Source organism: Perissodus microlepis, chromosome 15, assembly GCF_051167445.1.
Source record: "Perissodus microlepis isolate ML-2025 ecotype Zambia chromosome 15, ASM5116744v1, whole genome shotgun sequence".
In the NCBI taxonomy this organism is placed as follows: Eukaryota; Metazoa; Chordata; class Actinopteri; order Cichliformes; family Cichlidae; genus Perissodus; species Perissodus microlepis.
Window position 1 is genome coordinate 19,964,351 of NC_140475.1, and position 22,841 is coordinate 19,987,191.

At 40.6% G+C, this 22,841-nt stretch overlaps 1 protein-coding gene across 17 annotated transcripts in view; it reads left to right on the plus strand.

Moving 5' to 3' along the window:
- The window catches only part of afdna (afadin, adherens junction formation factor a), a 113,730-nt gene that overhangs the window by 39,676 nt on the left and 51,213 nt on the right, over positions 1 to 22,841 (plus strand). For 11 of the 17 annotated variants that reach the window (XM_084954001.1, XM_084954002.1, XM_084954012.1 and 8 more), the window contains exons 6-16: positions 233 to 390; positions 3,513 to 3,597; positions 3,793 to 3,933; positions 6,397 to 6,441; positions 8,609 to 8,703; positions 9,458 to 9,705; positions 14,340 to 14,409; positions 15,604 to 15,674; positions 15,785 to 15,852; positions 18,426 to 18,631; positions 20,670 to 20,690. In XM_084954001.1, coding sequence (XP_084810127.1) covers positions 233 to 390; positions 3,513 to 3,597; positions 3,793 to 3,933; positions 6,397 to 6,441; positions 8,609 to 8,703; positions 9,458 to 9,705; positions 14,340 to 14,409; positions 15,604 to 15,674; positions 15,785 to 15,852; positions 18,426 to 18,631; positions 20,670 to 20,690 — 1,208 coding nt within the window. The remainder of the gene's footprint in view (positions 1 to 232; positions 391 to 3,512; positions 3,598 to 3,792; positions 3,934 to 6,396; positions 6,442 to 8,608; positions 8,704 to 9,457; positions 9,706 to 14,339; positions 14,410 to 15,603; positions 15,675 to 15,784; positions 15,853 to 18,425; positions 18,632 to 20,669; positions 20,691 to 22,841) is intronic. The other 6 variants (XM_084954009.1, XM_084954016.1, XM_084954014.1 and 3 more) reach the window with 4 other exon arrangements.

Consider the following 22,841-nt stretch of genomic DNA (forward strand, 5'->3'; position numbering starts at 1 on the left):
AAGAAAGTTTAACGTCCAGGTCAAGCAAGAAATGATAGACCGAGAACCGATGGTGACAGAAGTTTGTAAAGTGGGAGTCTGCTAGCACCATTACATTGGCTATATTAAATGCAGTCAAAAATGAAACTAAATGTGAAAAATACACCTAAGTTCACTGAAATAAAACTAGAACTAGGTGTGAAACAGTATTTAGTGCTTTTGCATTCAGAACTAACGCACTCTGTCTCTGCAGGAGGCACTTTGAGGATATACGCTGACAGTCTGAAGCCCAATATCCCGTATAAAACCATCCTCCTCTCCACGAGAGACACAGCTGATTTTGCTGTGGTGGAGGCTCTGGAGAAGTATGGACTAGAGAAGGAGAACCCCAAAGAGTACTGCATTGCTCGGGTAAGTTTGCTTAAAAATCTGTAAACCCATCTTGCCACCTTCTCACGCTCCCAGTAAACACATCCATCAACACCATAAAATCTGCTTTGTTCTCGCTAAAATTAAAATCGAGTTAAATTAGGTTTAGTTCCTCCAGCTGCAGCAAATTCCATCAAACCCACGTTAACAGTAACAGAGTTTGAGCTCTTTGTCACAGTTTAATATGTGATTTTATTTTTGAGTACACTGCGTGATGTTCACAGCTCATATTTGATCTTCATGGTTAGAGGTGTAATGTTTCCAAAATCATGTTTCCGTTTTGCCAGACTAGCATACTTTAACAACTCCACATGGGACTCATCATGAGATGGGACATTTGTATCGCCATTCTGTTGTCGTCTGAGAATTGTTACACCGTTAATCCTACTTCTCTGCACTATACAACCTTGACGCTCCGAGTTCAGTAATAAACACCTTTATCATCCTCCTGAGAGGCTGTGGAAAGTTAAGTTCACTGTCAGTGCCACAAGGGTCACCACTGCTGTCAGTAAACATTGTAACAGCTTCCAATAGGAGAAGCGTGCTATATATCCCACCTTTAAGGCACATTTTAAACACATTTTCTCTTTTTTTGGTCCCTGTTTGAATGAAGATGACTAATAAAAGTTAGAAAAGAAAAATCCATGCCCACTTCACAGGAATGGCAGATTGAAAAGGAAAGCTTAAGGAATGCAGCTCAGTTACTTTCAGACTGAGTGCCACAGTAGCAGCAGATGCTCTATTATATCAGCGCGTGTGTGTGTTAGACTGTGACGGTGAACTTGGCTCACAGCCTGTCTCCTATCTGTCCTCTCAGCTTTTGCCAGTCGTATAAAACAACTGCCAATACACTGGAAGATCCTCCAGACACGAACACACACACACACACACACACACACACACACACACACACACACACACACACACGCTTACTTTTAAAGGTACCTTTTCACTTTACAGTGTTGTTACTATTGTGAAGTGATCTGTTACATTACAGGGCTATCTACTTAGAAAAGTAACTCATCAGCGTGCTTTGCTTTACCAAAACTGCACAGCCCTCATATGGTTACATTGTACAGAGGCTGTGTGATCTCATAGAGAGTTGACATTGATAGCACATGGTAACCAGTAAGAAGCTCACTAGTTTCCCTTTTCAGCTGAGCTAACTTGTTAGCTGTTGTGTGTTTGGAGCTTTTCCTTTGACTAGTGTTACTGCTGCGAGGTCTGGCCTGTTGAAAAGGTGTGTCCAGCACAGTTCAGCTAAACTCCCTGCACAGATCTCCAGTACTTCCTCAGTGACAGCTGGTTGTGTAAAAATTGCCTTAAGTAATTAACACATTTTTGACAGGACAGTGTGCAAAATGGAGTGATGTGTTTAGAGGCTGAGGCAGACTGACTCATCCTTGGGTCTGCATCGTTAAGTGTTGTTCGAGCACAGACCAGTGTGGGAGTTTGGGACAGTCACTGACTCTGCCTAGTGCGAGTTCACCCTAAAGTGCAGGGTTCAGGAGGTCAGCAACAATGAGAAATACCAGAAACTGGTAAACACTATCCACCCACTCGTCCTTTTTTTTTCCCCTTATCTGCATCATGGGAGCATTAATCTAAACACAGCTATCAAAAACTGTGTTTTTGATAGCTGTGTTTAGATTAAGGTGTTGCGTCGTGTCTGTGTAGGCTCTCAGTCGTACAGGTCATGATAGTCTAAGGCGCTGCAAAAGAAGGCGACTGGATTAAGTTTTTTTTGTTTCAAGAAAGCTCTTGGATTAGAGGTGAAACATCTTCAAAGAACTTAAAGAAGTCCAGTCACCTTCTTTTCAAGCTCTGTTTTGCATCCTGTGACTTCCCTGGAGACGTTGTCTTGTCAGATGTAGTTAAATGACCTCATCTTTGAGGCTTAAAGGAGCCTGAACCACATTACATCAGTCATTCTGTGTGTAAGGCGGGACTGAGATTACACAATATTGTTGTTTGTTGTAATGGTTAATGTGTCAGGTTAGAAGATTATAGAGTTGGAGACATGATGAGCTGCTCGTTGCTCCCCTATTGGCTTTTAAAGTTTAAGTGATATCATCAGGATGGAAATGCTGGCTAGGGATTTCCAGAAAAAAACCCCACTGGTGACGTGTATGATCCTGGTGATCTTCTTATTCATTGATTTTCACATTTCCTCCATCAGCTCATATTAGTCAAGGTCACTGAATTTGAGGAAAACTCTTTTCCCCCCTTTAACCTTTGTGCAATTATCAACCTACAAGGCTTTTGTAGGTTTAAATTGGACTTTTTGGAGGCGAGGACATGTGTAACCTGTAACCACTACCACAGTTAGTCTTTTCTGTCTTTTTCACATAGTTATTGAGTAAATTCGTTTGGGTTTTGTTGGTCAGGAATTTTATGCTCGACGAGTAGAAGGATGAACTGTTGGAACACATTGCACATTTGTTCCATGTTGCAATCAGCTGATATTGTGTAGTCTGAATCCAGACAGCATTCGGTGGAAACAAAGTTTTATAGCCTGTATTTATGATCTTTTTCTTCTGGTACAACCCATAGCCACAGGTGATGGTAAGAGCATAGCCCTGCCAGTTAATTAAACCCTATGTCCCTTAGCTCACCAGAACTTAGCAGTACTGCAGATGCTGTAGAAGCCCACTTGTCGCTCTCCCACTTTCCATTGTTCCCCCACTTGTGAACATCAAGGTACTTGAGATGCTCCACTTGAGACAGTAGCGCTTCCTCAAAACAACCCATCTCTTACTGAATACCAGGGCCTCAGACTTGAGGGGCTAATTCATCTGCTAATGCATCTGCTCTCCACTGAGCTGCAAACTGAACCAGTACAAGCTGCAGGTCAGCACGCATTTTTAGACGGTGTGATGTGGAAAAACAGGATTAGTGGCTGACGTCTTTTCTTTATATTGTGTCTTGGAAAACTAGTTAATGGGGATTATGGACCATGTGGACATGGGAAAACAACCAATTTCTAAACTGCAACATCTGGAGATGTTATAACATGTTGTTTAATAAGTCCAATAATAAGCACAGCTGCATGAAATGTGAATAAACTCTGAATTGATTTGGTGTTCGTCCCCTTTTATTTGCAGCAAGATGATAAGTCGGGCAAGGAGGTGATTCTGGACGATAATGAGTGTCCACTGCAGATCTTCAGGGACTGGCCTGCTGATAGAGGTAAAAGACACACTCAGGCACTTGTCCCCTCGCTTCTTGGTCACTATTGCCCCCTGCTGCTGGTTTACTGAAATTACAGTAAATGTTATTTTTAAATGTAATTTTTCTTTGACCATTGATCTTCTTACTGTATATTAACCTGTGGAATCTCTACTGAGAGTACAGGTAGTAAAATTTAGTCTTCCTCATTTTCAGGGGCATTAGTGTTCCAGTTGAAGAAGAGACCTCCGGACTACCAGGGGAGGAAGGGAAGGAAAGTGGATGACAAGGGCCTCAGAGGGAAGGACAGCTCGCTGCCTCCTGAGAAACTGCCTTATCTAGTGGAGTTGAGCCCAGGTAGGACCACAACACTATCATATGTGACCCTTCATCTTTGCTGTCAGTGTTGGTAGACATTACAAGTGACAGCACCAGCGGAAGCAGCTTTTTTTTTTTTTTTTTTTTTTTTTGGATTTGTTGTTGTAATGGCAAACAGTGACCAACAGGTTGCAGTGTAGCTGCATTAAAAAACACTCAGGTTTGGTCAAAGGTGAGTCTGTCTTCGTGTTCCCTGCCGAGGTGAATGAAGCACATTATAATGCGGCTACATTATTGCTCCCACATCTTCTCACCACTTTCAGCTGTGTTGTGGTTTCTGTTCCTGCCACTGCAGCATTTTGTCAGTGTGTAAAAACCACTGCGGGCGGTTAACGATCACTGAAAGCTGCAGACAGCTCTTAAAAATAGCTGGAGATGTTGGCGCGTGCTACAGCTGCCTGACTTTCTTTTATCCCCCCATCAGAAAGAGCTGTAGCTTTTAATATGAATTAAAGTTTCCAAAACACACGAGTGCACTGTGAGAAGTCACAGAATAAAAAAGACTTGGACATTAGATCTTCTCCTTTATGCTTGTTGCACTGAGGTTATACCTGCCTGAAGGGTTTCTAACATAAGAAAATTCTTTATTGGGGGATTATAGGGTTGAGGTTAAAGTGTAAAGTTATCAGGCAGAGATTGGTAAGAGTTATATGTAGGTGTTGTTAGAACAAAAATGTGTCTGTCCTCAGTCACAGCAGCTAAGATCACTCTTTTAGACCACTCATGTATAATGAATCTCTTCATCATCATCATCATCGTATTATTATTATTATTATTATTATTATTATTATTATTATTCAAAGGGGGAAAACCTGTCCTAATCTTAACAGCCACATGAAAGTCTTTATCATATTTATTTATGATGAAGATGATTTAAAGAGCAAAAATGTTAAACTTACTATGAAAAAGCTTCATTTGGTGAATTATAGGAAGTTGCTTACTGATGTAAGAGTATACGGGATAGGGACCACTCCTACTGTAAGAGGTAAGTTACAGTGATGTAATAACAGCTGGAATGCAGTACATAAAACCCCAGATTATTTGTTGTGAGAGCCTTTCAAAGGGCATTTTGGAGAAACATACCCATGTCTTGATAATATGACACAACCCTAACAGCTTGTTTCTTGCTACTGATCCCTCTCTTTCTTTATTGGCCTTTTTGTCATTCTTCCTATCATGCCATTAACCTATCAGACCCGTTGGTGAACCCAATTCTTATTGGCACTTGAACTGGTTTGAACTGTGGTGCTGGAATGATATTGGCTCACCAGTGGGCCCTATCCAGGAATGTACTAACACGTCTACTTCATCTACTGTAAGGCTGACGGGTCACTGACTGTGGAAGACTGCCAGGATGGGAAATTGATTTGGTGGCTCGTCTAAATAACAGCTGCTTGGCAAAGTGTGTGTGTCTGTGTGAGGAGAGAGAGAGTGTGTGTGTTAATTAACTGGACTTTAATCCACTTCTATTAAAGAAAACACTGAGGTTACCCTGTAGAAGGCTTAAGATAAAAATAAATTTGTTGTAATTTTTTACTTTTAAATGACTTTCCAGTATTTAAGTGATGTCTGGGCTACTGAGGGAAGTCCTGTAACCACAAGCATACCTCTCAGTGTGTTTTCTTCATAGATTGTATTTAAAAGATGGGCATAAGGGATGTCTCAGCCTCAAGCTGAGAATTGTGTCACCATCTAAGCTTTATGAAGCCAGATATGACGAGCCGAGGGCAAAGCTGACTGTGGGGCGTAGGCGAGCCCCTATAAAGCATCACAATAGACGACTGTTTGGGTGCTCTCCCCATTTTACAGCCTTTACGGCACCACCTGATTGAATGAACACCACTCTGTCTGCTCTTGGATTTTAAACTAAAACCGAAATTTTACACTTGAAAAAAGCAGACCATTAACCTCAAGTTTGATTCTAAAAACACGTGAGGTGAGAAATAAACCACAAAGTCACCAAAGATAACACGTTTAAACAGATAAAGATGCTTTAACCTCAAAGTCAGGGCAGGCAACGTAATGCCACCAAAATGCATACTTGTTTGGATCAGTGGTTAAACTGTTGGGAAGATCTTTTTTGTTATGACCTGTTTTAAGATACATACTCTGTAAACTAGAATTTACAATTTACTTGCAGTGTGCATTGTCATCTACAGGACTGCTTTGTTTAATTCATTTAAAATTTGGACACTAGGACAAATGTAGACAGTGAGAGCCCTTTTAAAATATCGTGTGTGTGTGCCTGCTTTCCATGCAATTAACGGGTTAACAAGGTATTTTTTTCCCTTCCTTGCTGCATTTTCACCCTCTGCTATTTGTCTGTTTTCTTTCCCACCTTCTTTATGGCATGGTGCGTATGCGTGTGTGTGTGTGTGTGTGTGTGCGCGTGTGGGGCCTGTGCATGTCTCCTCCTTCCTCCGTGCCTGCCTGCCTGCCTAGGGCGAGGGAATCACTATGCCTACTACGCCTATCGGCACCACGAAGGTAAAAATCTACCGCACCTCCCTGTGTGTCTGTTGGTGGGGTCAACTCATTTGGCCGATAGTGGTCAAACAGCCCGATACATGTTTTAGATGTGATTTAGGCACTAGTACTGAACAGAGAGGTTAGGAAAAAGTGATTTAAACAATTTATTTACATTTTACATGAGAGTTATTTAATACTTTCTGTGTTGGCATTAAAACAGTCAATAACAGCTTAAATACATTTTAGGATATAAAGTTTTAATAAGAAATAGGATTTAACATTATATCCAGCCACTCACAGGGAAAACTGAGACCTTTTTGGAAGCATTTTTGCAGATTGACATTCATTTTATTTGAAGGGTACACGAAACTACTAAATCAATTTATTTAACCAGTTGCTAGAAGCTCACAAATGAACTGATAATAATCGAAGTGACGTTTGTAGTGAGTTACCTCATAACTGACTGAAAGACTGAAGAACGCAAAACATGGGAATTATACTTCTGTGTTAAATCTACCTGTAAAATAGTCGTAACTGCAACCGTAACTTTCTGAAATCCTGCACCATAATCTTCGATGTTACTTGAAGTCCACCTGCATAGAAATGTAACCACATGTCACTGTCAGTGCAGGTAAAACAGAGTGCTAGAAGCTGCAACCATCACTGGCATCTATATTTCACAGCAGAAGTCTAAATCGAGCATAATGCCACACTATGAAAAATGAAAAATGGTGTCTGTAGACTGCAGTTGCAACCGTGTGACCTCATGATCTCGCAGCACTCAAAGATGGCCATCAGCTGTGTCTTCAAAGTAGCTTTGATAAAATGGCAATAAGATGGAGTCGGTCTGCTGTCACTGTTACTGCAAATTCAATGGTCATTAGGCAGTTATATACTGTTACTTTCAAGCAAAACCTCATAGATGTGAAACATGAATTTAGGAATTATTCACAAATAGTGACATAGTTGCAGCAGGATGTTGAATTTCACTGTTAAAGGATGGAGGAACCTTGATATTATGTAGGATTATAATATTGGGTCGATGTTAAAGAGCCATGATGCAGAGACGTTGTGTTCATTGTTGTGGACCAACTCTGATTGATTGCAACATGTTGGCAGTCTCTGTGTTAATAAATTAGATGCAAACCTGCTAATAATCAGGTTGCCTTTGCAAGGGGATCTGTGCGGTTGCAATCAGGCATCTGGTTTCTGCAGCGCGTTCATTAAGCTGCCAAAAGGGAAGGAAATTAAATGCGTTTATCAGCCACCGTGTTTTTGTTTGGTTTTTCATCCTTTTAGTTGCAGACAGTTAGCCGTCATATATCTACTCGTGTCACTGAGCCATTGGAATGCCAAATAAATGAGATCCAAATATTCTAAAAAAAAAAAACAAAACAAAAAACTAATATGCAAGGGTGGCTCCTATTCAACTTAATTCAACAATCACTTAGATGAAAATAATGTGTTAGCATCTAATCTCTAATTAATTAATAGTATTCAAATTCAAAATAATGATGATAATGGCATCAGTCACAAAACAATGAAAAACTGTTGCAATATGAAAAGTTATAAATGAATAGAATAGAGAGAGAAAGGGGAAAAAATGACTGAGGGTCTAAAGAAAGTGAAAGTACGCCCTCGGCTCCTCGTGATTACCATCCTGAAACCTTTGACAGGCACAGAATTGATGGAAAAAAACAAAAACTGAGAGTCGGTATAGCAGAACCTTCTAATCTACGGAGATCTGTTATATTAGCTACCTTTTGACTACAGTATTATTTTTAGAAGATGGTCATATGTGGGTTTTTTTCTGATACCCTTTTACCCCCCCCACCCCCCACCCCCACCCCCCCACAGCAGCCAACATTTTATCCCTTTCCCTTCACTGAACTAATGCCCTGCTTTGCTTTTACTAAACCCCTACTTACTAATATCAATAACTGCACTGCAGCCCCACCAAAAACCCCACACTCTGTGCCACATTAGCAGTGCATAATGCACAGCTCTCCATATGTCACTATGTATTGACTCTGTACTGTAGTAATGCTGAATTGATTGACTGGGATTTCAGTCAATCAGTGTATGTGTGAGTTTGTGTAGTGAACCTGTATGCCGTTTCTTTAAAATGTGATGTGAGTGCAGCCTTACCTGGTTTCTAAATCTGAACGTGTGTGTGTGTGTTCAGACGGCTCAGACTCTCGGGACAAACCCAAGCTGTATCGTCTTCAGCACAGCATCACTGAGGTCGGCTCAGACTGCACAGACGACGGAGCCATCCAGGTAAACACCCCATTAAAATACAAAAAATTCTAATACAGACAGTAGAATACTGCACTATATAAACTGCACATATTAATGCTAGAATTTCTCTCTTTTTAAAAAAAGTACTACATTGCAATTTTAAATTAAGATTTCTGGCTTTCTAAAGCTTTCAGTATTTGGGAAGAGCTCACATGCTGCCAAGTTTTGATGCCAGTGCATCCGAGCACTGATGCAAACCCTGTGGAGTTCCCTCACACTCAGTGTTCCCTTACACACACACACACACACGGTGTTGAATTAACTGTGCAAACATCATGACGTTACTGCAGTTTAAAAAGCTGTCTTTAAATATGATTCAAATGAAAAGCAAAGAGGTGTAGCTGGTGGAGTGAGATGCTGACCAGTGGGGGTTTTTGACCATAAGGGCCATTACACTTGAGCAGCTGCAGCTAACTATTGTTTGAAAGTCGATCAGGTGAAAATCCAGAGACAAGGTCAGCGTCAGGCAGCTGATGATCATTCCAAGGTTAATTTATGATACTTTTACTTGGCCGTCCTGGCTCGAGTTAAACTAAACAGCAAGGGTGTTTAAGCTGATAGAGAGGGGAAACGGTGCACAGCTCTAATGGGAGCTTGAAGTCAAGTGAAACTGACTGCAGAAGAGTATTTATTTATTTATTTTGCCAGAAGCCAGCCCGACTTACAGGTTAAAAGTGGAGTTTTAGCCTGATGCTGCTTATGTAGCTGATATACTTGCTGTGTTTGTCTTCAGCTGCTTGGTCCGGGGATTCTGCCCCACCACTGCAACCTCATGCACAGCGAAGGCATGGTGACTGTGACGCCGCACGGCCCTGACGCAGACACGTTTGTAGACGGGCAGCGCATTATCGAGACGACGGTGTTGCGTTCTGGCTCCACCATCCAGTTCGGTTCTGCCCACGTCTTCAAATTCGTGGACCCGATGTTCGACCAGGGAGGGAAGAGAGAACCGGCCATGCCGAGAGGCAGACACAAGTCTGGGTGAGGAATGGGAAAAGGGTTTGTGGGTGTCTGAATGCAAAGTTTTCACCTCAAACTTACGGACATCCATTCTTCTTACTATCCCTCCTTCTTCAACCTCTGTACACACAGTTTCCCGAAGCCTACCAACAGTAAAGAAAGAATAGGGTGTTATTGTAAATGAAGGGAGGGTGAGGTTTGGAGTTGGCAGGCGGAAGCAGAGATGAAGGGAAGGAAAAGTGGGAGGAGGGAGTCTGGGATGGGGAGAGCAGGGAAATGAGAGGAAGAGCGGAGGTCTGGGGTTACGGCAGGCAGGCTGCCCTCTAATCTGATCAACATGATGTTGGGTGTGGCCTCCTCCTCGCTGGAGTTTCACACACTAACGGGAGAAAGACGGAGGGCATACAAGATAAGAAGAGAAAGGAGAGTGTGAGAAAGTTAGGGATCAGTGAAGGAAAGGAGAAACAACTTAAAAGTCTTTAATGGATGACTAACACTGCAAGGAAGAGAGAAAGAAGGAAGTCTGTAAGTACCCAAAACACTAACTCACAACTGTGGGTGTATTTCTGCATGAATTAGTTTCTACAAATGATTCAAGAAATTGTCCTTTATCTTTTGTAGCACTCTTTCATAAGCATGTGCTCAGTATTTTCTAAAGCTCACAAGGTCATGAACACATTTAAATTAGTTTTTTTAACAATCTAGAGTGTAAAGTTTGCCTCTGTAAGCTTTGCCTTCAGATGAAATAAACCTTAAAATTATTTTGGAGTAAAATGAGCATAACATTTTTGCTTGGCTGAATTTAATCCACCAGCCTGGGAGTGTTTTTTTTTATGTGTTTAAGAGCTGGTTTGTTAGGTTTGAGTGCTTGCTGAGCAAACACAAAATTATACATTAGTGCAGCGTTTTAAAAGAGAGCTAATCCTGTATTTAGCTGTGGGCTGTGACTGCTTTCACAACATGTTCCTCAGAGGCTTTGACACAGGTTTGCATTCCAGTTAGAAACTCCCATCAGGTGATTTTGATTAGTAACCTCAGCTATAGAGGAAGACCTCAAAATTCATGTTTAATACGAAAATACAGCTCACAGTGCTCCACATGTCAGCAGCAAAATGTGACAATAAAATAATTCAGCTTTAAAAAAAAAGAAGACTCGGGATGAATGAAGTCCACAGACTGTATATATAAGATCAAAGTAGCCACTTGGTCTTTTATATACAGTCTTAATGTTGGTACTTTTGCTGCTCAAGAGTCATAAATCTCTTGCTCAGCCTGTCCCAAACAGCAACACATTGTATTTGTCAGACATTTCCATTAAAAATGCTCTAAAGGGCTCCAGGAGCACAGGCATGGTTCAGATCAGTGCAGGTCAACTACAGCTGTCTATGTCTGCCGATTCAAATTCTGCCCTTAAGTTTAAGACTTGGCAGAGTCTCATTAGATGAGTTTTACCCAGTGTAGAGGTGTTATAAAGGGAGAATTTATCAATAGAAGCCAAAAATCTTTTTTTTACAGGCTTTAAATACATTTTTAATGTGTGTGGGGTTTTTTTGTTTTAAAGAGTTAAACATCGTGCATTAACATTTGTAATTTCTAGCTATAGGATATATGAATGTGAAATATGCCACTAACCTTTGGTTAAAAGGGCATTTTAATGTTTTTGGGTTTTGGTTTTATGGCTCGTAGCATAAATTGCATAGTTCATTCTTATTATTGATGGTTTTAACGATAGGCAGCTGCATTTAGCCGGTTCTGCCTGTCCAGATACAAACATGAGGAAGATGAAGTTAGCTTCCGGGTCATGGATATAGTGGATTTTTTGTAAGTTAAAGAGGTCCATATTTCCCCCAGGAGTTACAGAAAATGTGTGAATATTGACCTTAAATTGAGATTAAGCTTTTTTGGTATCACGAATGGCGAAAGGGAAAATTTTCCTCATTGCCCCAAAATGGCAGAAAACCCATTTTTATTTTTCTATATAAGCAAGAAGTGCACCTGTATAATCCAATTTCTCAATGGTTCAAATAATACTTTGGTCATTTTATTAGATTTTTTGTTATTGATCAGCTCCTTTGGGAACTTTTTCAGTTGTCAGCTCAGTTGGAGGCATTGTGAAATGATGTTACGAGAAATGAGAACACCGAGGAGTTATATTAAGACCAGGGATCATTTTGTGCAGCTCAGAAAAGGAGAAGTTGTGGATGTGGATCTCTGTGGTTTTCTGGGCTGCTTTCCAGTGTCCTGCTGCACAAACATACCAGGATACCTAGCCACAGTCAAGCTGAGGACTCATCATAATGTTTAGGCCGATTACTGCAGTAGTTTGGCGAGGATTTTTTTTTGGCGTGGTTCAGATGATCTTGTAAGGGAATGAGTGTTTGATCCTTTGATAATCTGCTCTCTCTTAACTTCATCTGTATTCACTGTCAGTGAGTGAGAGAAAAACATGAATGAAACCAGCCAGAAGCCTTAAAAGGAACTTTAATCTGTATCATGTTTAATTTGAGATCATTTTAAATAAATCGTTATCAGATCCTTGTGAAGTAATCTCAGTACGCATGACACGGCAGATTCACATTTTAAACACTGTTTTTCATGTTTTATATCATGATAACAGCCTTTTGTGGTCTGCATGTTTGACTTGTTAGCAGCTGACAGAAGTGTGGCACAGATGCAGGATTACAATAGTACGCTTTCTAAACAGAGAAATGAGGCGAGTTGCAAGAAGACTGTTGGTGAGCGGGCGCAAGGTTAAGCAGCACTGTGGTGTGTTTGTTTTGAATTTTCTGTCAGAGTAGAGACTGCCAGAAAAGGCAGATGGTATTGCTGTGTGCTCATACTGCTATGACGCAGTCTTGGTTCTCTTGAAGGTTTCTTCCTCTTAAAAGAGCGGTTTGTTTTTTTCTTTCCACTGTCACCAACTGCTTGTTTAAAAGGGATCATTTGATTGTTGGGGTTTTTCTGTACTATTGTAGGGTTTTACCTTGCAACATAAAGTGCCTTGAGGCGACTATATAAATAAAATTGAATTGAAAGTGACCATTTAAAATGATGGTGTCTTGGAAGACATGCAAGGATGGCAGGGTGAGATGGTGGGCCCAGCTGAGTTATCAAATAATAGCAGCCTTATTGGTTAGAAAGCTGCATCCACAGACGGTATAAAGATGGACAAAGATTGAAAAATTACACCTTCATTCTTTTTAATGGCCAACAGGACTCAACTCCTCTGATTGCAGAGGGTTTCTGGTGGTATAGAAGTCTAAGTTGACTCTCACCTTCCTATCTCCAAGAACTCTGTAAACATTTTTTCATTACTTTAATGCATGAGGCCTTATTTTTGTCAAACACTGAGTGCATTTTGTAAGTTATAGTCATCCTGAGGCTTTTCCAGGGTTATCCAGGATATGTGTGTGGTTTCACAGTCAGATCCACATCTCGTTCACCGCATCTGGTTTCAAAAAACTGCGATAGTGAAAACACTCATTTTGAGGCTTCATAAAACTAACAAACAGGTGGCATCACAGTGGCTCTCTCCAGCTATTGTACAGTACAGCTAAAACACACAGAAAGCCATCCTTGGTGCTAATTAACAGACCAGAACTGAAGCACAAGCTTATTAAATGGTCTGCACTTTAAAAAAGAGTTTGTGAAAGGGAAAGCTATCTGTGGAGGCTAAAACATGCTTTTTAATGCAGTGACGTGGGAGCCTGTGGGGTTCGACTCACATTTGAAGCCAGTCCCAGGTGGCTGTTAGAGGAATTGCAGTCTTTGGCACATCTACATAGTATTTATTTTCCAGCTGCGGAGGTTGTGGCTTTGAGCCTGATTCACATGACTGTCTGGTTTCTGAGATCACATGACACCTGTCATTGATTCCCACGCTGGGATTTGGAAACATCTTGTTAAAGATGTTAGAATCTGTTTTCAAAAGCAGCATCAGAAAGATTTTAATATTTTATCTGTTTTTCCTGGAGTTATGAGTTTGTTTGTACTTAATGTACTTAATTTGACTAGAAATTTAGTTTAAGAAAGAAAAAAACAATCAGTCTACTTTCTCTGTCTATGTTGATGCTGGTAATGGTTTAACCTTGTTTGACTGCTTTTGTTTATTGTGTGCGTGATGGAGATCTCCGTGTCAATGACATGAAGCACTGATGCTTTGTTTTTGTGCTGTGCTCTTTATTCGACATTGATGCCTTGCTGTCACGCGGGCTGTGAAAGCAGAAGCCTGTCTTTTTAAACCCGACTGCTGTCACACTCCGTGTCACACACACACACACACACACACACACACACACACACACACACACACACACACACACACACACACACACACACACACACACACACACACACACACGACATCCTGGCGTTGCTGTGAGTTAGGACTCGTGGCGTGGCTTCTCTATAACTAATTAGACTGTTATGTAAGAGTGTGCATGCATAAATCGAGCTATCTGTGTGCAAATATCAGCGAGTCTATTTTACTGCCTCTCACGCCCATCGCTCTCCTCTGTGACGGTGAGTTAGATAAGTGAGCGTGTGTGTGTCTGGGTTTAAGTCTGCGCTCTTGTCGACGTCAGTAATGAAAAGTCAGCTGTGGAGAGCGCAGTTCCTCATCTGAACCTCTGAATGTCTGTGTCTCCCCGCTGAAGCAGCGTACCAGAAACCACCTTCGACCTTCACGGAGACGTCCACAGTGGAGGAGCCCTGCCTACCAGCAAGGTAACACACACGCACACAGACAGAAAAAGATACACCCACTCATTTTCGTGTATGTACTTTATTCCATTCAAAATTCTCTCTGCTCTGCTTTCTGCTCTCAAACACTTAAACACTATGCTGTTAATATTTTTATGTTTTATCTGTCTGAACTTTTATTAAGCAGACTGGCTGAAAGTCGGGCATCATCATATTTTTGTTTACTTCTGTGGTGGATTCTCCTTTTAAAGTTAGTTTCAAATAATGACGTTAGTTTATGTTCAAGTCATCGCTGTTCAGGCTGCTCTAAACATGCCAGTTTTGACAGTTTCTTTTCCCCCTGCTCTGTATGATGCCTTATCTCAACTATTGTCAACACAGGTGCACAGCTGTCACAGCGAGCACAGAATCTCCACCCACCTACTATTTAAGCCTTATTTTTGCAAGGGGGAACAAAACTACTATAGTAACTAGTAGTGGTAGAAGAATTCACAGATTTAAAAATATGGAGCCAATCTTATTATGATAATTATGCACACCGGTGGTATTTATCAGTATCTTTCAAATTTCTTTGCAGTTAAATGTCATTTATAGAGTGACAAATCATGACACATCTTAAGGTGTTTTATTTTCAAAGGTAAAGACTGCACATATTATAAATATTATAAAAGCACAATGATTCCACAATCGTCCGTGAGAGAGCTGCTGATGACAAAAAGGAGAAAAATGACTCTCATGGATTTTCCAAAACTAATTAGGTCTTTTGTTGATTATCGGTGTTGATTTGCAGATCTTCTTGAGTGCATTTCATCTAACATTTAACTCCAAAGAAGTTTAATTCAGATTATTTAAAAATCTGATTAAAGCCACAGATTAATTTTGTCATTTGATTATTGGTTTGACTAACTGCAAAAGCTCTAGAGAAGCAGTAAAACGTTTTTTAAATGTTTGAAACTCAATACAAAGAAACAAAAACTTGATGAAAAGTGGAAAAAGGGTTGTCATGTTGCTTTTGCTGCTTGTTAGTAGTTCTGCCAATAAATCTAACCCAAGTCACCATTGTCGGCGTTCCCAGACAAAACTCCATGACACCACAACTTTGATTTGTTTTCCCACGCTGCATTTAAGCCTCGTAGGACTGTAGCCAGTATCTTTAAAATATAATAAGGGACAAATTAAGTTGAATTGAAGCTTCTTTTTTTCTCTGTGTGTTTTCAGAGCTCAGGAAAGCTGGACATGGAGAGAGGAATGGTCAAACCCATGATCAGAGGAGAGCAGCAGGACAGCAGGTCAGACAGAGTTTCCTCCAATACCCTGGATTCTCTTGATCCTCATGCTTATCCTTTTTCTCCCCTTTGTATGCGTCTCCTCTCCTCATGGTTTGAATCTGTCTCATCAGGTCTCAGGATATTTCAGCAGACAGAACAGAGCTGACTCTTCCAGCCAGCATCGAGTTCAGAGACAACTGTGAGTGTTCACGCATCACTTTCTGCCTCTTCATTCACCTCACTGTGTCAGTGACACAGTCAATAGCTGGAAACTATTGAACCCTTTCAGTTCCTGTCGTAACGTCCTGGACCGACAAACCTGACCTGATTGCGCTGGAAGTAGTGCTGCTCAATAACGGTGTCATGGTTCATGCAGGCAGTTCAGAGGCTTTTCACGTTTTCTCTCACCTCGCCGACCTGCAGCGATGAAAGGCTGAAAGCCATAATAATCATTACAATCCTATTTGACGTTGTGGCACAAAGTCAAGCACGTTCACAGTGGTTTTTGCTCCTCGTTTCTGAGCCTGCTTGCGATATTCTTGAACAAGATCTGCGGGTGCAGCCGGGGTGAAGGGGACTCTCCATCGCTGCTTTTTGAAGCCAATGTGGTTTTATTTGATTTATCAGAGTGAGACCTTCAGCATTGGAGGTCGATACCTCCAAATGTGAGACTGTGAAGTGCCCTCTCTGGGTTTAAAGGCAGATATCTCAAGATGTTTTTCTCGAGACATGGCGCGGAAAGGTGGATTTATGAGTCCATCGACTTCAGCCTTCACCTTCACTTATCAGCAGTAATACGGGCATTGTATCAGACTGTTGTAAAAGAGACGTCCACGTATGTTCTAGCTGTCATATTTGTTCATGAGAGCAAGTTAATGAACAATAGTGCAAAGTCAAAAATATAAGCAGTCACAATGAGTTTCCTCTGCAGGGTGACTGAGCTCAGCCTTAGAGCAAGGTTGCAGAGCTTGTACATTTGGAAGGATCTTAGAGTGGAGCTTCTGCTCAGTCGTGTTGAAAGCAGCCAGCTGAGGCTGTTCCATCGTCTTGTAACAATGCCGCTGGAGGTTTCGGGGGCATGTTTATCTGGGAGGAGACCCTTGGGAACTACAATCAATTTATAATCACCACTTAACCCTTACCCCATGCATGTTTTTGAACTGTTGGTGGAAGCTGGAGTTCCCAGAGAGAACCCATGCAGACACAGGGAGAACCTGCAGGCTCCATACAGAACGGAAAAGACTGGATTCAAACCCAGGAACTTATTCCTGTGGAACTTTTTCTGTGAAGCTGGCAGGTTGAAGACCATTTCATGACTGGCCTCAAAGGGTTTTTATTGTTCTCTCGTGCACCTTGAACGGTGGAGAAGTTTGGGGCTGTGGTGCATGTATGAAAACTGCTACATCGGGGTGTTTCTGCCTTTACATGTCAGAGTACATCACAGAGATTAATATTGAGCTTCATGATTTCCATCTCTGCGTTTTTCTGAGCCGTGTTCGAACTGTGCATTCCTGTTTTAATAAAGTAATAAAATGAAAGTTCTCCTTTTGTCTGCCAGTGTGGAGGGAACCTCAGAGCTGGACTGAGTTGTCCTAATCCCCGGCATTTAATTTTCTAATGTCTCTAGTGAATCCTTTATTAGATGATTTCAGAACTCTTTGTTGCTGTTGGATGTTAAATTCATGATAATTGAGTTCCAGACGGCAGTGCAACGTTTCGTTTCCCACGCTTTTTGTAGCCACGAACGCTTCGAGCCGTTTGCTTTGTCTTCTGTTTATTGACTCTTCTTCTGCTCCGGGCCCGAGTCTATCAGCGTGCACGCTCTGACAGTGCTACAATAGATTTGGCACCGTGTGTGTGTGTGAGATCATCTGTTTTCCAGGCAAACGATGGTTTTTGGTCATAAAGTGGTGGAGACTCTCATACCCACAGTCCTCAGGGAGCCTAACCATGTGCTGTAAGAGGCAGAAAAGGTGCAGTAGTCTCATCTTCAGGTTTTCATATGGAGTGTTGTAGCTGCTAAAGTGCAGCTGCCACCAGTTTGGCATCAAGTTAAAACCGAATGACTCTAAAGTGAGGCAGCTGGTTTTATTGGTGTTTTCAACATGACACGCATGTGCAGCCAATGTCTGCACCGCCAAAGCGACTGATACAAACTGCTTCCCACAGCTCAGAGGCGGTGTGGGCCGACACTTCGAACATGCAGTTTGATTTATTGTGTGCAGTCATTTCTGCCTTTACATACAGTTTTTAATGAGAGATAATATATAAAACCTTTGCATTCATTAATTACTATTATCAGCTATAATGATGAGCTGTTATTCCATGAAAGAATAATTTAAAAAATCAGCTATAGTGGAAGAGTTAAACAGGTGGAGATTGTAGTCAGAAGGGGCAGGAATGAATGAATGAAAGCCAAAATAAATGAATAGATGAATAAAAACATGAATGAATTGAATAGTAAACTAGAAGTCTAATAAACAAATGAATATTATTATTATTATTATTATTATTATCATTATTGTTATATTAAAAAATAGACAATTAAGAAAAGTTACGTTTTATTTATCAGTCAACACAGTGGGGAAAAGAAAAATGACTTGTCTCACCCATACACGCGACCATGACCATGAGTTTAGTTTGTGGGGGATTACTTAAGCTGCAGGTTTATTAATTAATTATTAATTAATCACGTGAAATCTGTTACGTCCTCTGACAAACAGCGGCTGCCACAAAGATTTTATCGAATGTATTCTCTCTCTGTCCATCCAGCTGAAGACACCTTCCTCTCTGCCATCATCAACTACACCAACAGCTCCACGGTTCACTTCAAACTCTCGCCCACGTACGTCCTGTACATGGCCTGCCGCTACGTCTTGTCGCCCACGTACCGGCCCGACATGTCGCCGTCAGAGAGGACACACAAGGTCATCGCCATCGTCAACAAGATGGTGAGCATGATGGAAGGAGTCATCCAGGTCAGTAATACGTCTTTTAAAAGTCTTTTCACTGTAATTTTAAAAGCAGTCGAATCAAATCATCGATTAATTTGCACGTTATCTCGTTCTCATGCTCCTCCTGCTTTTGTCGAATATTAGGTGACGCTCAGCGGTGTTCTTACAAAACTACATTTGTAGTTGTTGTAAGCTGTGTGTGTGTGTGTTTGTCTAGCAGCTTTTCTCCACAGTTGTGCTTTCGATTCTGTTTGTCCATCACTCAGTGTTACATGCTCGAGATGTGAAGCCTGTTATGACTCAACATGGAGCTACTGTTACTTAAAATGTCAAGTTTGATGCCGGTCTTATAGCCGTTTTTTGTAGGGGAGGGAGGCGGTGTCAAAACAGTAATTTTTAAAGACTTTTTTCGAGATCTCCTCCTCTAAATAAAACTGCATAGAGGTATCTGTGTTCAATATTGCGTTAAGACAAACATCTGCAAGAAGTTTTAATAAACATGCTAAAAATGCCTGGTTTTAATTGAAACAGTCTGTATGGAAATATGAAAAAGGATTAAGACTTTCACCATCTGTTAAAACTTTTTGTTAACTCCGGGCCATGCCACGTTAAAAACAGCCAGAAATTCTTCCTCGTTTTCCCAGCAACTTCAGTACCTCAATTTTTTCTGTACAAGAGTTCGACACATGAGATTTTCATATTTAAGCGTTTTTTAAACCAATTTTGATACTCCAAGTTTCACAAGCGTCATATCGCAATGTGGGATAGATAGCTGGGCACAACAAGTTATAGATTATGAAATCTTATTTACCTATAGTTTGATGGCAAGCTCATCTTCTAGTTGCGATCCCTTCACAGAAAAGAAATCCGTGTTCAAATGTTCTGTAAATTGATTTAGACATATCACATCGATCAGTTTCATGTCCTAAACAGGTGTGGGGAACTTCAGGCCTCAAGGGCCGGTGTCCTGCAGGTTTCAGATGTGTCCTTGATCCAACACAGCTGATTTTAAATGGCTAAATTACCTCCTCAACATGTCTTGAAGTTCTCCAGAGGCCTGGTAATGATTGATTCAGGTGTGCTGACCCAGGGTGAGATCTAAATCCTGCAGGACACCGGCCCTCGAGGCCTGGAATTCCCCACCCCCTGTCCTAAAAGGAAGAATAAGAGTGAAAAAACTTTTTCGATCCAGCTCTGTATACTCTATAAAATATTTATAGCATGAAGTTAAGATTTTGCATTGCTTAACTAAAGTTACTGTACAAAATAAAAGATAAAAGTGATCCTTGCTGGGTTAGGTGGGAGCACGATGCCACATATGGAGCAGAGGATCTTAGGAGGGGAAAAGTAAACACATAAACACCTACATGTTTCTTTTAAAGCCTCCAGCATCCAGTAAAGCCATTACTGCTTTTATTTGTTTAGCCTGCAGCAAGCTATTCATTGTCTTTGGCATGCAGAAAAGTTCTAAAACACAAGCACAGACTCACAAACGCACACACAAGATTGTAAGACGATTTCAGTCTGTGTAGAAGGAGTTCAGCTTTATAGAGTTTCAGGAAAACTATCTTTAGCTACAGACTGAGAGATGTGGGAAGCTTGCTTATAAACTGCGTGTGTGTGTGCGTGTGCACGTGCGTGTTTTCAGTTATCATCTGAACATTAATCACTGCATACGAGACACTAATCCAGCAGATCAGGATATTTTTGGAGCATCTTTGGGATGTTTCTCGCCAATAACAGTGCTCGCATTCTCTAATATTTAATCCTTGTGTGCGGTTACAATAGTGCGCTTCAAACATTTTTATGCAGATTTTAGTTGTAAAATATAAAACATTGTTCACTTTTGCAGTGTTTTCTTTAACATTTTTTCTTTTCCAGCTGACCTCCATCACTTCACTTTTTTGAGGATGGCTTTACATTGTAAACCATAATCATCGTGTGTGTCAAAGTGTATCTGTGTGTCACATAGCTGTCCATACTGTAGCCGTTGACGTGTTTTCTCTCTGTCCTGTGAACGTGTCCTCTTCCTCCTCCTCCTCTTCCTCTTCCTTCCATCCAGGAGATTGCTGAAGGGGATCAGGTAGGATAGCACATCATGATACGGCTGCTAAAGACTCGTCTACCTCTCTCTCCCTGGCTCTGACACTCTCTCTTTGTCTCATTTCTTTGGGGTGGGTGATGTGGGTAAAATTAATTGCGCAGTGCACCTTATATTCTGTACTCGCTACTGTTCATGTGAGCTGCACAGGTTAGCAATGCCAAGAGCTTTGCAACTAAATACTTTTACTGTATTATCCACACTTTTCAGAGCTGTTTTTAAGGAACATATTGCAGAGGAAATAAAACAGAGTCGATCACGTTTGCCATGGTGACAAAATACTACTGGATTATAGTATCGTTCTCAGTGTAGGTTGATTTATTACTCCCAATAGCAACAGAAAAAATGGTTGTTGTTGTTGTTGTTATTGCTGTTGTTGTTGTTGTTGTTGTTGTTGTTGTTATTATTATTATTATTATTATTATTATTATTATTATTATTATTAATAATAATAATAATAATAATAATAATAATGTTAGTATTACATTGTAACTATTAAGTAAATGAAAGATAAATAAATACTTCTGTGTTGAATCAACGTAAAGCCTGTTTAAGTGACCGACTCGTGGTCGGCGTTTATATGTGTGCATGGTGTGTCTCCGTTCTTGTGCAGTCACTCCCAAAACACTAGTTATGGGTGTTTTGATGTTTTTCAAATCTATTCACTGGATTTGAAAATGGAAATAGCAAAAAATGCATTATTGTAGTCATTTTTATTTAGTTTAGACTTTTTGCTGTTAATTTGTTAAGTTTCAGGCAGTTTCTGTAGTGAGGTTTTCTTGTTTCAGTTTAATTTTATTTAAAAATATTTTGTTTTAGTTTAATTTTATTAATTTAAGAGTTAGTTTTTGGCCTTTTAGTTATTATTGTATGAGATTTATATCAGCGGTAAAGTACAGGTATTTCAGGTATTTCAAAAAAAAAAGCCAAACTTTTGGAAAGCGGTTGACTCAGTCTTATAGACAAACAATACAAAAACTAAGCAAATTTCCTGCTATCATTTTTTCCTAGTTTGTTTTTCCCCAGGTCTGTTTATAATTTTTATTTTGGTTAATTACATTTTGTTCACACCTATTTTTAGTTTTCGTTAACTTTAATAACCATGGAGGAGAGTCACAGTCGTTGCGAGCTGCATCAACGTGATGCGTAGTTGTATTTCTAGTGAGGTGCACATCAGGTTGCGGTGTATGGTTTATGGTTCCCTACACCATATCTCTGACATTGTTAGTTTTGCGTCAGAGTTTGTCTCGTTGTGCACCTCTGGACTGCTTTAGGACAGCTTCTGTTTTTCAGATTGTTGTTCGTGTCACAAAGTTGGAGACGGTGAGCTGCAGTCAACATACATTTTTCTGTAATGCATCACTGTAGGTGGTTCAGTGATCTCATTCTATGTACTAAGGAAACAAATAAGTTGTTATTGCATTGCAAAGCTTCCTCTACGTGCATGATGGGTCTTTTTTTTTTTGCTGTGCTACTGCCAGCCGATTTCAGTCTGTGTGCAGGGAGTGGAAATGTGAACATTAACGTTATTGCATGAAAGGGCATGGACACGATGGTTAAATGCTCAGATCCTTAGTTTGAAAGTTGTTTGTTTGGTGTTCGTGGTCGAAGCGAGACTTCCACAGAGTGATGATCAGGATAACAGTGCATGGATTTGAAGATCTTTTTGATCGAAGCTCGTATGTTAAATTATTTCTTTACCTGAAACCTCGGCTCCAGACCAACTGGGTAAAAAAAAAACAACCCCAACACATTTTAATTAAGGCGAATCAGATAACATTTAAGCTTTGGTGACGTAAAATCACATGACCAACCTCATCAACCCCTCGGCTTTCCTCTATTAATCTCTGCCCCCACTTCTCTCTCCCTGTCCTACTTTCTTCTTCTCTCTCTATGCTTTTTTTCTTTTTGACCAGCCCTTCATTGTTGCTGCTGCTTCTTTTTCTCCATTCTAACAGAGATGATGTAAAATACCGCCATAATAATGCATCCTACCCCACAGCTGGAAAACTAAGCAACAACAGCAACATCAACTTGACTAATTCCATTCAGCTTCCTGGACCTGCCTGGTACTAAAAAACAAACACACCAAAGAAAAAAACAAAACAAAAACCAAAGCATCCACTTCTCTCC